We start from the raw sequence: 15,258 nt of genomic DNA, 5'->3' as shown, positions 1-15,258 counted from the left end.
TAACTTTTAATAGACAATTTAATTATTAAATATAATTTATTTTATGAAATTGCAGCAGCTTAAATAAAATTATTAAATTCAAAGCAGTTAGAGCAAAAATCTTGTTATTATTGAGTAAATGGCATACACTTAATTAAATTCAAAATATTTCTAACATATTCTCATATTTATATCAGCGTACTTTAATAACCAGAGCCAAGTGTCATACACAAGAAATATTTGTAAAACATTTACCATATAATACTAAACTAATACACACAATTACATATATACCATATAGTGAACTCCACTCTTGACTGAGCTGTTTGGCTTGCAAGTGCATCTAAACATTTCGCAATTTATATACAAGTAGGTATACATACATGTTATGCAAATGAAGAATTTTGAGTGGAAAATTGCTGTGCTTATGAACGTGGCATTTGCTGACTGTAGGTTATTGCGCAACTAAAATGCAGTAAATATAGTGACCGTGTCAGTAAAATGCTTCCCTACAAGGGATGTGTTAGTGGAAATTTAATAGAATATACTAAGTATATAAGTATAACATATGTAAGACTAAAATATATAATATTTATAACACACATATACGTAAGTACTTACAGATAGAGAATCGTTGAAAATTATTTTAGAACTAACTAATTGCACACGATAATCGGCTTTTTTCCATATAAGGCTCCAAAAATTGTGCAGAAATACAAGTATTACACTTGATTTCAACTTGAGATACGCATTTGAATGCACTAAGATATTTGACCTGTAAAAATCTATTAAGCCCCCTTTTAGGAAATTCTGGTATAGACTCTTCCGGCCCAACTCCTGTTACAGTTCGAATTTCTATGTGGTGATTACGGCAAAACGCATTCATGTGTAGACACCTATATAGCTACAGCATACATATACTCGCATATGGTAGTATAAAGGCGTATAATCAAGAGTTAGGCAATCATGTTAATTTAGTGGAAGTTTCTAATCAATTGCCAGTTCAACGTGTGCAAACAACCTCGGGTGTTGTTGAGAAAATTCTGTTTTAATATTTGATTCAACACTTCATTCGGTCTAAATTAGTTTAGACTGTTAATTTTAAGTGGTTTATTAGACTTTAATTATTTAAGTAAATTTAGAATTTGAATTCATAAGAGTAAGCAAAGCCATACATATATAATAATAATATATTTGTATAATTAGTTACATAACCAACTTAAAGCTGGCTTAAGCAAAAGTAGCAAATTAGCATTGTATTGGAATGAATTTATGTTCAATGGCATATTTGATTTTATTAATTAAATTAATTTTAATGCATAAAGTACATTAACGTACATTTCACAATTAATTATAATGAGAAACATTTTAATTTGAATAGTTATGTAATTATTTCCGATTTAACCGATTACACTAAACCAAATTGCAAATATTTGAATATTAGAATACTATATTTGGCAATGCATCTAAATCCGATTTTGGCGAAATTTTAAATTTATTGTGAGTTATCATGTTCAACTATTTATAAAGATTTAAAACCCATTTGGTTTTTTTTCGATGTATTAAGAAAATTATCAAATAACACCTCAAATCTATATAAGTAGTCTGTCTTCTGGTTTAAAAAGCTGTAGTATGCAGTTTTGTTTTTTATTTATAAGGTTTGGCCAATTTAGCGCGCTCATAAAAGACCTAACTCTCTCTCTCACAGGCTTTCACAAACATAAATTTAAGTATATAAAGAATTTTTTGAATGTTTTTTTTATGATTTGTTTATTCATGTATTAAGAGTACACATATTAAAATAAAAACAAAAAAAATGTACAAAGTTATACTCCTAGGGTTAGAAAGGGATCGTAGCCGAATTTTCGTCGTCTTGATTTATACCTTTGTGTTATATGAACCTTTGTGAAAATACAGCAATGCCAGATTTCTAATCTTTGCAATTGTTCTTTTTCATAAAATGACAAATAGTCTAAAAAAAAGGGTAGATTTTTTCGCAAATTTTGTAACTTTTTCGAATTTTCAAAAAACATTAGTGATTAGAAATTTATAGCTGATATCATACCATGGAGGAATATGTAAAGAATGTTCATGTCAAGATTCAAGAAAATCTCCTAATTAGAACTGTAGATATTGTGTATACCGTAACGGAAAACGTGTTTAAAGTTTTCAGGTAAGACTAAGTTGGTTGAGCTGCCATGACGCTACATTGAAAATAAATTTGATTTTGGAAGCTCCTTTCAGAAATATATTTTTGAATATATAAACTAATGAAATTTGACAAAAACACTTTTTTTTAATTCTAGACTAAAAACCCTGTTCGACAGTTTGAGGAAAGGTATTTGAAAATATGTACATTTTTAATAAATCTATTGTAGAACTTTTTGATAAAATTCTCAAAATTAGACATTAATGTAGTGGCACACTTTCGCTAATAGACTATAAATATTTCTTGCAATAACCAACAGCTTTTCCTAATTAGTCATCACAATTTATAAGTTTTAATTAAACTAATAAATTGTCAGGTCTGATTGCACCAAACGCTGTCGGGCAAACCATAATTAATCCGTCAATAAGTAAAAAACCCAAAACCAAAACCAAAAGCCTAAAATAAAATCATAAAAGCCATCCACGCTTTATATCCCACAATGTCTCCTATCTTTATTCATTGTATATTAACACGCCTATAATTGCGCCGCTGCAGTCCCTTTAAGGAATAATAAACTTCTTCATACCCTCAGCCTCTCACACATATATATCTACGTATATGTATGTATGTATGTATACATAAAAAAGCATGTTAACAGACTGCTCAAATATAGATAGCACTTATCATGATTTTTATAACAGCATATAAATATCTCCATAATTAAATTCAACATCATTTCTTCATTAATTCCTACATTTCATCAACGATTTTATGCCTCTCTTTATTTATAGCGATTTCCGTGGCTGTCTCCTCATGGACGCTCGTCGCCATATCCTGCGAACGCTACTATGCCATCTGTCATCCGCTTAGATCGCGCGCATGGCAAACGCTCAATCATGCCTATCGCATTATCGGCTCCATTTGGGTATGCAGTCTTATTTGCATGACGCCCATAGCGATATTTAGTCAATTGATGCCGACCAGCCAGGGTATGTAAATGTTTATTACATAATTTTAAGCAGAAATAAGATGAGAGAAGGTAAACAGAGAACACTGTGGGAGAGTGTGTAAGGGAGAGTGGAAGTGGAAAGAGCTGTACGCGTACACAATTTTATTTGCCTACAAAGCTGGTGCTCAAATGCGAACTGTTTGTGTGCACCCACCATGGCGTATGAGTAACTTTTTAATATTATATTATATATAGAAGACGAAAAGGCGCGCTGCCGACGGCTTCTAATTTTATGACTTTACACATATTTTGCCATTTTGTAATATTGCTATTTAAGTGACTTAAGAAAATTTAACGATCAAAATGCCAAGCGACTAAAGCGGCTGATTGCTAGCAATGGCGGATTTCTCTACTACAATCCTCCACAGTAAGATATCAAGGACATTATTTGTTGTATTTACATTTCTGGCGCACATCTTAGATTCTAGTACAGCGCAAATAACACAATAATAGGGAATAACAACTCTGTTATTTGAAGTATTTCGTCGTCAATTTATTTATTCCTTGTGCTTACTCAAATTTATTTTCACTCCCTGTATAAATTTATGTGTTTGCCAATTTTATACCTTGAACAGGGTATATTAAGTTTGTCACGAAGTTTGTAACACCCCAAAGAAAAAGTCTAAGAAACTATAAAGTACCATTTGTATATAAATCAGTATGTATATGCGCGAACTAGTTGCACAGTTTGGGTGTTATCGATCTGAAATTTTACACACGCCTGTTTCTCCTCAAGGAGTTAATCATTTGTCTGAAACATCGATATTGTATCACTATTGTATATAACTGCCATACAAACTGACCGATCGACATCAGGCGCTTGTATGAAAAATATCTCTATTTGACAATATATCTTCATGAAATTCGTCATTAATTATTGTCCAAGACAACGCTACCTTCTCTGAATATATTGTTCAGATCGGACCTCTATAGCATATAGCTGTCAAACAAACTATCTGATAAAAATATTTTTATAACATTTTATGCTATAATAAAAGCAACTGTGAAGGGTATATAGCTGCAGAGCAATCAAAGTTAACGTTTCTTATTGATTTCTACTTTTTTTTTTGTTGTGATACTTGCAGGTCTACGCAAATGCCGTGAACAATGGCCCGCAGACAGCGTCGTCTACGAGCGCTCCTACAACATTTTTCTGGATCTCGTTTTATTGGTATTGCCATTGCTGATACTCAGCTTCGCTTATATGCTAATAACACGCACGCTCTATGTGGGCATGCAGAATGAACGTGCCATGATTTTTGGCAGTGTCGCACCGATTGTGGCAGGTGGCAGCGGTGCCGGTGGTGGTGGTGGTGGAAAATTGTGCAGTGAGCTGGAAACTTTTACTACCGCTTTGGTACCAAATCCCGCCGCAACATTGACTACAACAGCAACAACGACAAAGAAAACAACGAGTCGATTTCAATTCAATGTATCGTTTCGTGTACGTGGGCGCAGCGCTTGTAGCAGCAGCGTTGATGATTTGGATGAACAGCAACAACAACACAATGCGATGAAAAAATCGAAATCACAGTGCCGTCAATTACAACAACAATCAATGCAGGAACAACAAAAACAATACAGCGAACCGAACCAACCATGCTACGGTAAGTAAAATACACACAATCACACCAACACAATTACATTCGTACATGGATAAACAAATGCCTATGTGTATTTGTGCTCTTTAACACATCTGATTGCATTTGATTTGGGTTTTTGGTTTTATTTAATTGCATGTTACGCATACGCGGTGGTGGCCTAATAGGCACAGGTGTGATGTGTCACATGTGATGTTGATGCGTTGGTGTGAGTGAAGGAGGCAAATAAAGCAAGCGAAGGTAGCGCGATAGCACTCCAGAGTGCCGTTGCCGAAAGCTGTGAAAATCCTTTTAATTTGTGGTGGAAAATGGAAACAGCCAAATATTTAAGCTTCAAGCGCGTCGTGTGCTTAGAAGCGTATTGTGGGCGGAAACATGGAATGAGGTTTCCATTTTCCAATTTTTTGCTGTTTTTTTTTCGTTTTTGTTTTTTCTATTTTCGCATTGTTATGGATACGGAACGAAACGTAGAATGCTAACTGATGATTTGCGCTATTTCCAAAGCCAGGTCACGTATAATTTATAGTCCCTTTTTTTAACAGTGCTCTTATGTGAGTATTGTGTCGATTTAACAGCGATTTGCGATATAAAAAATGTTTCTTAACGTTTCGCCATTTTTTTTATATTTTGTATCCGCAAATATTTTTAAATATAAAAAAATATTTAATAATAAATTTTATATTAATTTTAATATTTTGTTTAATATTAAATATTTGTTTCATTTCTTTAATAAATTTTCTTTCAATTGAAATTCAGCAAGATCTGCTACCATATTGTCTTACTCTTTAACCAACCAGTTTCATATATATATATATTTTCAATGTCTAAATAAATGCCACAATAAAAGGAAAGCAAGAAGAAATGCCAGTAAGCTATTGCTACTGTGTTATTGCAAAGAAAATTTTTTTTATTGCATGCGACATTTGAACAATTGCATAGACGTTACTATCATTTTGTCGCATGCGATAAATAGCTTATCGGTTTAATACATATAAATAAAAAAAAAAATCATTGAAATTTTTAAAAACATCTGCTAAAGATTATTCTTGACTTTTTCTAATTTTCATAGAATATTTTTATTTTATCGCAAGATAGATTTAATACTATTAGCTCTGGCATTTCCACAAAATCATTGTAATTATACAATAGTTGATTGTTGCTGTAGCATAATATTAAACATTTACTTAGGATAAAGCTGATTTCAAATTTGAAAAAAGAAGCTACAACGGAAAATGCTTTACTTTATATTAGAAAAATTCTCTATCTTCTCTAAAACTTGATTGCTCTATGGATTCTATCAATATTAACTTATACCTAAGATGTTTTTAATTTCAGACAAATGTTTCTTCTGATTTTTTATTATTATTGACCTCTCTGCACGTTTTTACCGCCCACTCTGAAAGCTGTAATATTTAAGCTAGATCCTTCATTTAATTATGTCATACTAAATCATCATTAAAAGTACGAGTACATTAATCAATACGACGCTTGCGTAAATACCTGATACATCTTATAAAATATGTAACTTTATATATACATATGTAAAAATATACTTTTATCTTAATCGAAACTCAACTTTTTATGCTTTTTTAACATTTTTGGCTTAAATCTATGAGTTTATTTATAATTTAGCGCTGCTGCAGTTATTTTTGTTATATTATATAAGTACACGTTGAGAAATATGTTTGGAGTAAGTGGGGCATGAAAATAAGTGATTAACAGGCTGATCATTAAACCGACATTTTGAGCTGGTTTTCCTTCTCAGTGTGCATTGCTATAGTCCTCTGCAAAGGTGGTTAATAATAACGCTAATTTTAGCGTCTAAGAGGCCACCCAATGCTTTGGTAGGTGGAAACCAGTGTACGGCTTAATTTACAAAGCATTTCGTCTATAAATAGAGAGGCGGGAATTTTGGCAATTATTGTCTCGGTAAATCAATACGTTCGTAAATATGGCTCTTCATTTAAATACTTGAAGTTGAGGTAATTTAAATTACTTTAAGAGTTCGGCCTCATTAATCGCTTAGACAGTAGCTTTGGATGAAAAAGAGATGAAATTAAAACACCTGAAAACTGGTAGGAATGAAAGCATACCATATCTGTTTATCTGTTATATTTTTCCCCCAACATAATCTCACAAATATAGCAAATATAGCATATTCAGTAAAAACCTCTGCGAATAATGAGAAATTCGAATAATATTTCAAGTGGTTTGACACAAAGGAAAAACATAAATTCAGAATATTGCCACCTATCTGCAAAACTGACAGGTAAAAAATTCCAGATAAATTGCAGTAATCTAATAAAAGGTTGAATGGAAAATATAAGATAAAAAGAGAGCAGCGTTGTGAATTTTTTAATTCAAAATTTTTTAAACAAAAATTAGATTTTAGATATTTTTATCTAAACATCTTGAATTAAGAATGTAATTTTTATTCTTTAATTCCGATGTTGGGCTTAAAAATTAGATTTTTAAGCCAATATGTTTGAGATAAAAATTAAAAGTTTTTTTTATTTGAATGTGTAAGTTTGCCGACCAGTGCTCTAAGGTATTGAAGATGATGGCTTTGTGCGAACTCTAGTTTAAAATAGTTGAACACGAAGTAAGCAAACGCGAAAAAATGTTGATTCCAAAACAATTTATTTTTTTAATTCTATATACAGTAGCGGATAGTGAAATCCGGACAACTGAAAAATCATAGTTTTTCCTTATTGTATTGGTCAAATGTTTTTATGTATGGATTAAGTTTCTTGTTTTTTATTGTTCAATCCGGTTTTTGGAATTACAAAATAAAAAAAATGTTATTCAAATGTTAATTCAATTATTTTTTAATGCATTATTTGCAATCCTGAGGGGTACCAGTTAAGAAATATTTATTACATATATTTTAATATTTCACCTATTTTATCTTAATTCATTTTAGTTTAATACAGATTATGAATTATTGACAATTTTTTTATTTTATTTGGAACTTATGCTTAAACGTTTCGTGTATGGTCTAAAACTGAAACTGCCAACCTTTGATTTTCTTATTGAAATATTCCAAAAAGATATTCTACAAAAAGTATCTTGAACATTTTCGCAAAGTTATAACTTTTAGAGGGTATCTAAATTAATGTATATAGTTTGCTTTTCTGGTTTTGAATTCTTTTGTGGCTGCGAATATGTACTTAAATGACAGAAAAAGTGCCTTCTATGTTAGCTATTTTAAATTCATATTTCAAAGTATAGTATTAGTTTGCCTGTAAATTCATAATATAAACATACACATGTATTGGACTAGTGTAAATAATAGTTTTCAAAAGCCGCTTTTATGCTCCATTCAAATATCATTTGTTTGTTTGTATGTGTATATTTGGTTATTATTTATTGATATTGATGTTTAAATCTTAATATTATTTTACTACTTTTTGATATTGGCTGCTTTGCAAATACTATTTCTAAATTAAAGAATTTTCGAGAGAATTGGAATACAGAAGCGTTTTAGTAAATAAAATGTTTAGATTTTATATTTACCGAGACAATTTATGAATGTCGGTGTCGGTTTTTCCAAAAATGTATTAATTTAGGCGAATATATTAGAATATGGTAAAATATATTCATTATAATTGTTTTTGAAATATAGACGAATTTAAAACATGAATTTACATTGCAGCGAAATAAAAATGTATTTTTGTAAGTGAAGCATTGCTTAAACCCCAATAACTTTTAATGAACTATCGTTCAATCGTTCAAGAAAAAAAGTATTTACTTCGACTTTAAATATTTGTATACTCCGGCAACATGTTGCTACAGAGTAAAATGGTTTTGTTCACCTAACAGTTGTTTCTAACATCTAAAACTAATCGAGTTAATATAAATATATATATATATAAATAACCCGGAGTCAGTATTGCATATGGGCGTAATCGAACCACTGCCACGCCCACAAAAGCCATTAAACGAAAACTAAAAAAGTGCCACAAGTAAGGACTTAATATAGATACATGATACGATAATTCGGTGCAGGGGATCGCAGTAACAAGGCACAACTGTTGGGAAAACTTTTTTTAAAAGTGGGTGTGGCAACGCCCCTTAATTAATGTACATATCTTTCAAATCGAGTACTGGGTTGCAATTGGTGGGGAGTATTTTTGTGACAACAGCATGCCCACGTTCTAAAATTGGATAAAAGTGGGTCCTTCCTTAGCCCCCACATCCCTAATATAAATATTTGCGAACTTCCAGTTGACTTTATACCGCTTCTATCAGTCAATGTGCAAGAAATCTTAATGAAATTCAGAAAGAATATTTTTTAATAACATTGTATCATATAACAGAGTATAAAATCTTCGGTTACACCCGAACTTAGCACTGCCTTACTTGCTTAACATATATTTTTAATTGTTCTATTTTTAATTTCAAATAATTACGTTTTAATCGCCTCTCATGTCATTTCACTTGAAATACTTCAACTGCTATTTCAATAAATTACATGAAAAAGTACTAAAAAAAAAGTAGTATAAGTAAATTTCGACTAAGCTTTTAATATCATTAAGTTTTTTTGTATTTTAATGTATAATTCACAATACATTTAATAACTGCTTTTTATGCGCCTAATTGTACCGATTTGTTTGTAATTTTTCTATTTTTTAAAAAATATATTGGAGTGTCGGATTAAAAAAATTTCATAACAAATATTCGCAAAACAAATTGTTTAGCTCCTCAATAAATATTGTGTTCTATGCTATGTAAATGCAAACATAATTATTTTTACTCCGCAAATAATACTGCTATTTGGATCAAGAATTAATGAAAATTGCCATTTTAGACTCTGATGAGCAGCATTTTATCCTACAACTGGTAACGTGATATAGGTTACAAAATTAATTGTAGTCATTCTATAATATCCAAATCCATTTCTACCAGTGCTCAATAATCTACTTAATGTTGAGGTATTTTAGCTTGGGTCACTACGAATATTCCATTCGATAATATTAGTGCAACTGGTCAAAATCCACATACAGTGCAAGTGAGCTTGTGGATGCCTACACAAACTGGTATAATTGGCTTCTTTTCATTATGCCAGTTTATTTGATTTATACCAGCTGAGTGCCTACCTTGTCATTTCTTTTTCCGTCGAGGGACACATCTATTTCTATTGTGTTTATTTGAATGTTATCTGAAAAGTGTTATAATTCTTTTTAAATAATATACAAAAGCAATAGTAAAATAATGTCCATGAAATTTACAACCACCTTAATGTGTCTCTTAAAAAAAAAATTAAATGGTTCCAGGCAATTTATTTAAAATACATGAGCTTAGTGATTACATACTGACATAAGTTTACACTAAGCTTACACAAGGCTGCCGTTATTGCGGTAAATATTGACATTTGTGTATTTGTTTTTACGATTATGCATAAAAACGTGCCATTTTCAATTAAAAAATGCCCAAAAAAAAACAAAATAAAAATTTACCAATTATGGAAAATAAATGCTTTGTTCAATTGCTTCAATATTTTAAGGTTTTTTCTATTAAAATGAAATTATGTTTATTATATTATTATGTCGGTCACGCTTTTACCGCTTTTCCAACAAATTTCATATTTTCAATGACTGCAACGGTTTTAAAAAGGTGCGCTCTGTTCGTAATTGGAAAGGCAAAAGCCTTTTTTGCGGATAATATTAAAATACTCGCCAAAAACTGCAGGAGAATTCATTTAAAAAATAATTCGGTTGATTCGGTTTTTCGAATTCTTAGATCCAGCGAAATAGTTTATCCGTGATCTCTTTTCCAATTCTGAACTCAGACTCATATCATCGAATTGATACACTTGACGAGTGTTTCTTTGCGTTCTTTCTGATATCTGTTTTTGAAGTGTGAACAACGACACTCCAAGACGACTCGGCTTTTGGGGTGAGCAAGTGCAAGATTCCTCAAAAGAAGAAGTATGGACTTTTGCGATTTAACAATGGCAACTATAGCCAACGATGTTCTCGAAAGACCAAGTGTGAAAGGATAAGCTTTAAGTTTGAAGTGGCGCCAATTTATATCTAATTGTGAACTTGGCTAAATCTTTTTAGCGTCTTAGGCTATCAGTCTGAAGAATAAGACTCAAATATTCTTTCGAGTTGTTTCTCATATTAGTTTAAACTTATCCACTACTATAAAATATACGCCAGAATAAGTGTCCGTAACAGTAAACGTCGCAGTAACTCAATTTAAACAAAAGTTTAAGTGAGTTGCGACAGTGTCAAAAGCATTAAGAGGCTTTATGCATTTCATATAACTATATACTCGCAAACTTTCGGTGTATACGCGTCAAGAAAAGAGTGCTAATAATGTGGTAACACGACTTTGATAAAATAAACTCGTTTCACGTGCATTCTCATAACTGCAATATACAGCAATGTGCACTGTAAACGCAAAGCATGAAACTTCTCAAATTCTATAAATAGCTTAACCTACAAACCGCGTGTAATCGTGTTCGCTTAATTGTACATTCAACACGGTCGCTGGTGTTTGGCAACTTCAAAGTCAAAACAACAACTTTGAAAGGGAATAGTGAAAAGCGCTCATTCCTCTACAAAAATCTAACTTATGGTAACTGCATTAAATTTTGGTCTCAAGCCAAAGCATACATTTCGGCGTAGTACGAAGTAAACAGCAAACAATTCGTGACTATAGAAAAAAATGGCGTATTTGCGTGCAAATATTATATTTGGGCATAAATATTCTATATGCTTAACTGCACAAATTTTTCAGCGCGAATTTAAGTAAGTAATCAATTTATTTGAGACGTGCCTCTTTTATCCCCAGCTGTGGTGAATCTGGAAGCATTTTACGATTGGATTTCCGTAAGGGTTGGCGGCGACTTGCATTTATAGCCAACAGTAGCACAGCAGCAAGCTATTTTTCGCCACATTTTTCGACACATTCTATTCCCCAACGACAGCAAACAAAGTAGAAATTGAAAAATTCCTCACATTTTCTTTGGCGAAGAAGCCAAGAAGTCGAGTTGCCCATGAATAGGCGAACGTGCCACTCAACACTTCCGCGGTATTTGTATCAATTTGGCTTCGAGAAAACGAGTTTTCAATGTGCAAATCTGTTTTGAAAATTAATACGCGCACACACATATTGACAGTTACTGTTCGCCGCCGCAAGCTACAAGCTGTCACTGACAATGCGCTTACAAACTGAACACAGTGATTTGTGCTTATGCTTTTCATAAGTGCACAAGTGAGCGTTTAAGCGCAGCTGACGCCACAATAGATGTATACATCGCAGTGATTTATAGCACTCAATTGCTTCTCGCTCATCCATGCATCAAATATATGTACATATGTATATATATAAATGTTTGTGTGATTGTCGTTGGTTGAAGTGTAACCGGCTGTTGGCAATGACTGTTTTTGCTGCATTGCAAAAGTTGTTTACATGAATAAAACATAATTTACATAACACAAGCTAATATTTGTTATTTATGATGCATGTGTGTGTATATGTGGTTATGTATGTCATTTACTTTTCATCATATATGAACTTTCGCTAACTGGGAATGTATAATATCTGGGCAAAATTTTCACCAATAACTTCACAAATGTAAGTAGTTAGAGTGTAGGGAGAGGCGTTTGTGTTAAAACTAATCAAAGAAGAAGACATTCAAACGGATTTACTTCAATCTCAGTTGGCTCAAGTAAGGCACACACATTTCTTTTTGTGGCACAAAATCAAAAAGACGTAAAAGTAAGTAACAAAAGAAAACTGGCATTTGAGTGCAATTATCTTAAATTCGATGTAGTATCTAAAGCTACCGCTAAAGTGCGTTCTACTATAAAATAAAATAAAATACCTTACATACATATATTTTTTAATTTTTGATGAAAAAACCATAAATCACAATTAAATTTTCATTTATTTTCATATTTATTTTTAACAGCTTTTGATATAATATCTGTACAAATTTGACCCGCCTGCAAACTGAATCGATGCACCTTTTTTCCCAGAATGGTATAACCTTTTTTATGTTCGTGTGAAATGTGATCTCCATATGTCAGTTAGTGTGTGCTTGACAGCTGTTTGTTTACAACGCGAAAACTTTGTCTAGCGTTTTTTATCAGGGAAAAACTAAACGAATTTGTTTGAAATATTTTATTTTTTCATTGGAATAACGGCTATGGAATCATCAAAAATAATGCAACAGTTTTTTGCAGAATCTACTTTTTCGCGAACGCAAGTATTTGAGTACCACAAAGCATTCATTGTGAGTCATCCATCCACCTCTGTTAATGACAATAACGTCGAAACGTTTGAAGAAATAGAGCTTGAAATGCATCGTATTGGGTTCACAGAGATAGCAGATGATCTCTACATCTCTTACGGATCGACCCAATTTCAGTTCGATTAATATTTTAGGTATAAAGTGTGTCAATGTTAGACTCGTACCAAAATACCTCAATTTTTTTTAAAAACTACGATTTGTATAACACACCGTGAAAATGTAGTGTGTTATCGAAAACATACGTGTTTATTAAATCTCCACTCAGGTTACGTGAATGGAATGGACCCGAAGTTTTATTCAACCAAGAACGGTCAACTCCAAAGAACTCTTCAAAATATTTGAGAAATATAACTCCAAAGAACTCTTCAAAATATTTGAGAAATATAATTCTACAACAAACAACTATTGCAAGATGAGCATTACTTTAAAGTTTTTTTGGTGTTTTCAAAAGAAAATGGAGGTTTCATTTGTGACTTTACATCTATTCTTCTCCAAGAGCACTCTCTATCAAATACCTAAAATAATAAAATAACAAATAAATATTTTAATTTATGCAGAAAAAGTATGAACTATTTCAAATGTATGTAGTTTTATAGCACACAATTCACACTTGCGCGATAGACTACGACAAATGAATCTACTAAGTAGTAAACATAGTAGACATGAAAGCAAGATCTTTAAAGCTCTGTCTAAATGAATAAAGCGTCAAGAGCACTTTCAAATTAATTGCATATTGCATACTTTAGTAATCGCATGTCAGCCTTTCTCAGAAGCAGCAGTAACTGTCTAATACTTATATGTATATAAATACGAGTATATAAGTATGTATGTACCAGACTTTAAGATAAAATGAGAGTCAATTGCAAAACAAAATTGTGTTTACTCTAAATGAAGTGCATTTGTATATTTACATAGATACATACCGATAAAAATCATTTGCACTTTAAGACAAATCGTCTCGAGCGATTAAGCAAAAAGTAACGTATACGCCATGGCGTTGCACTGTAGTATTATTTATATAGCGGCTACTAAAGTAAGTCTATAGGTATAAATACTTCACGACTTTGCTGAAACTTGCATTTCGTGCTTCAAAAGACATCAAACTAGTGACAGGAGTTCCTGTAGGCGTTGAACAAGCTCAAATTTGCGACACGAGCCAAATGAACGAGCCAGTAGGTGGTTCGAGTTTGTATTTTTCACTGGAAATACGCAAACTGCTGCGCATACACACACATATATATGGTGCATAGCTAAGCGTACTTAAGGCATTATAATGAAAGCGTGTTGATGCCAAAAACTGCTCAAATTGCCGGTTGCACAGCCAAAGCGGCTGCGGTAATCATATTTAATCAGCGTAAGCCGGCAGTCATTTCACAGCCGAATGGTTTTTAAGCGTGAAATAGCCAATAAAGTTAAACCCAAAATGAGCTCGTTTACGTTGCGCATCATCAGGCTTTAACTACTTTATATTACAATTACGAAAACTTGTAAATAACAAAGAACTGCCTACAAGGATAATTTTATAAGAGAGGTAGACAATCCAGTTTGTTATGAACAGTAAAAAATATGAAAAGAAAGCGGTTTCACGATTGAAGGTGAAGGTAAATGTGGGAGAGTAGAAAATAATTTTAAATCAATAAATTTAATAATTTCTTTACATAGTAAACTAAAAATTAAATATATTTCTCAATTGCCGTTTCTGCTGCACTTTAGACAGCGGTATGTATGTATGGTATTAGTGGAAAATAATAAGATTTTCTCAAATACAAATATTGCCAGAAAATAGTAGCTCAAGGATAACTGTACATTAGTATATGATCTCCGAAAAAATCAAGGTTTTAATTACTTTCGTTGAGTGTACAACAATCTTTGCAAATATAGTCTTTCTTTATTTAGTAAGCCATTAAGTATCATACGTCTAATATAAGTAAGTGACAGTACTATTCGAAAGGATGCTGCACTGTTACCCTATTCTTTTAGAGTTAATACCTACGGCAGTGACTTTTATAAGAGAGGACTCCAGTTATACGATGGGAGTATTCATACATAACTTCATAACTTTTCAAAAACAGTTAAATTTCTTATTTGACCTTTTGTTGTCATACCTGAATCAAATCGCCTTGGTTATTTTGTAATTGGATGTGTATTTCCACCGTAACGCTCTTACCAATTCATATCTAAAGAAATGCCACTTTTTATTAAAATTCACCCTCTAGAAAATAAACTGACTTACTGAGTGTGAGTATCCATGGAA

General features: G+C 32.0%; 1 protein-coding gene across 1 annotated transcript in view; it reads left to right on the top strand.

The window, feature by feature from the left end:
• Positions 1-15,258, top strand: part of LOC106624508 (gastrin/cholecystokinin type B receptor) — a 66,372-nt gene that overhangs the window by 46,746 nt on the left and 4,368 nt on the right. The window contains exons 2-3 of the mRNA XM_036366581.2: positions 2,920-3,117; positions 4,223-4,744. Of these exons, the coding sequence (XP_036222474.2) occupies positions 2,920-3,117; positions 4,223-4,744 (720 nt within the window). The remainder of the gene's footprint in view (positions 1-2,919; positions 3,118-4,222; positions 4,745-15,258) is intronic.

This window comes from Bactrocera oleae, chromosome 5, assembly GCF_042242935.1.
Source record: "Bactrocera oleae isolate idBacOlea1 chromosome 5, idBacOlea1, whole genome shotgun sequence".
In the NCBI taxonomy this organism is placed as follows: domain Eukaryota; kingdom Metazoa; phylum Arthropoda; class Insecta; order Diptera; family Tephritidae; genus Bactrocera; species Bactrocera oleae.
Note: the sequence above shows the minus strand (reverse complement) of the source record. Positions and strands in the feature narration are given on the sequence as shown.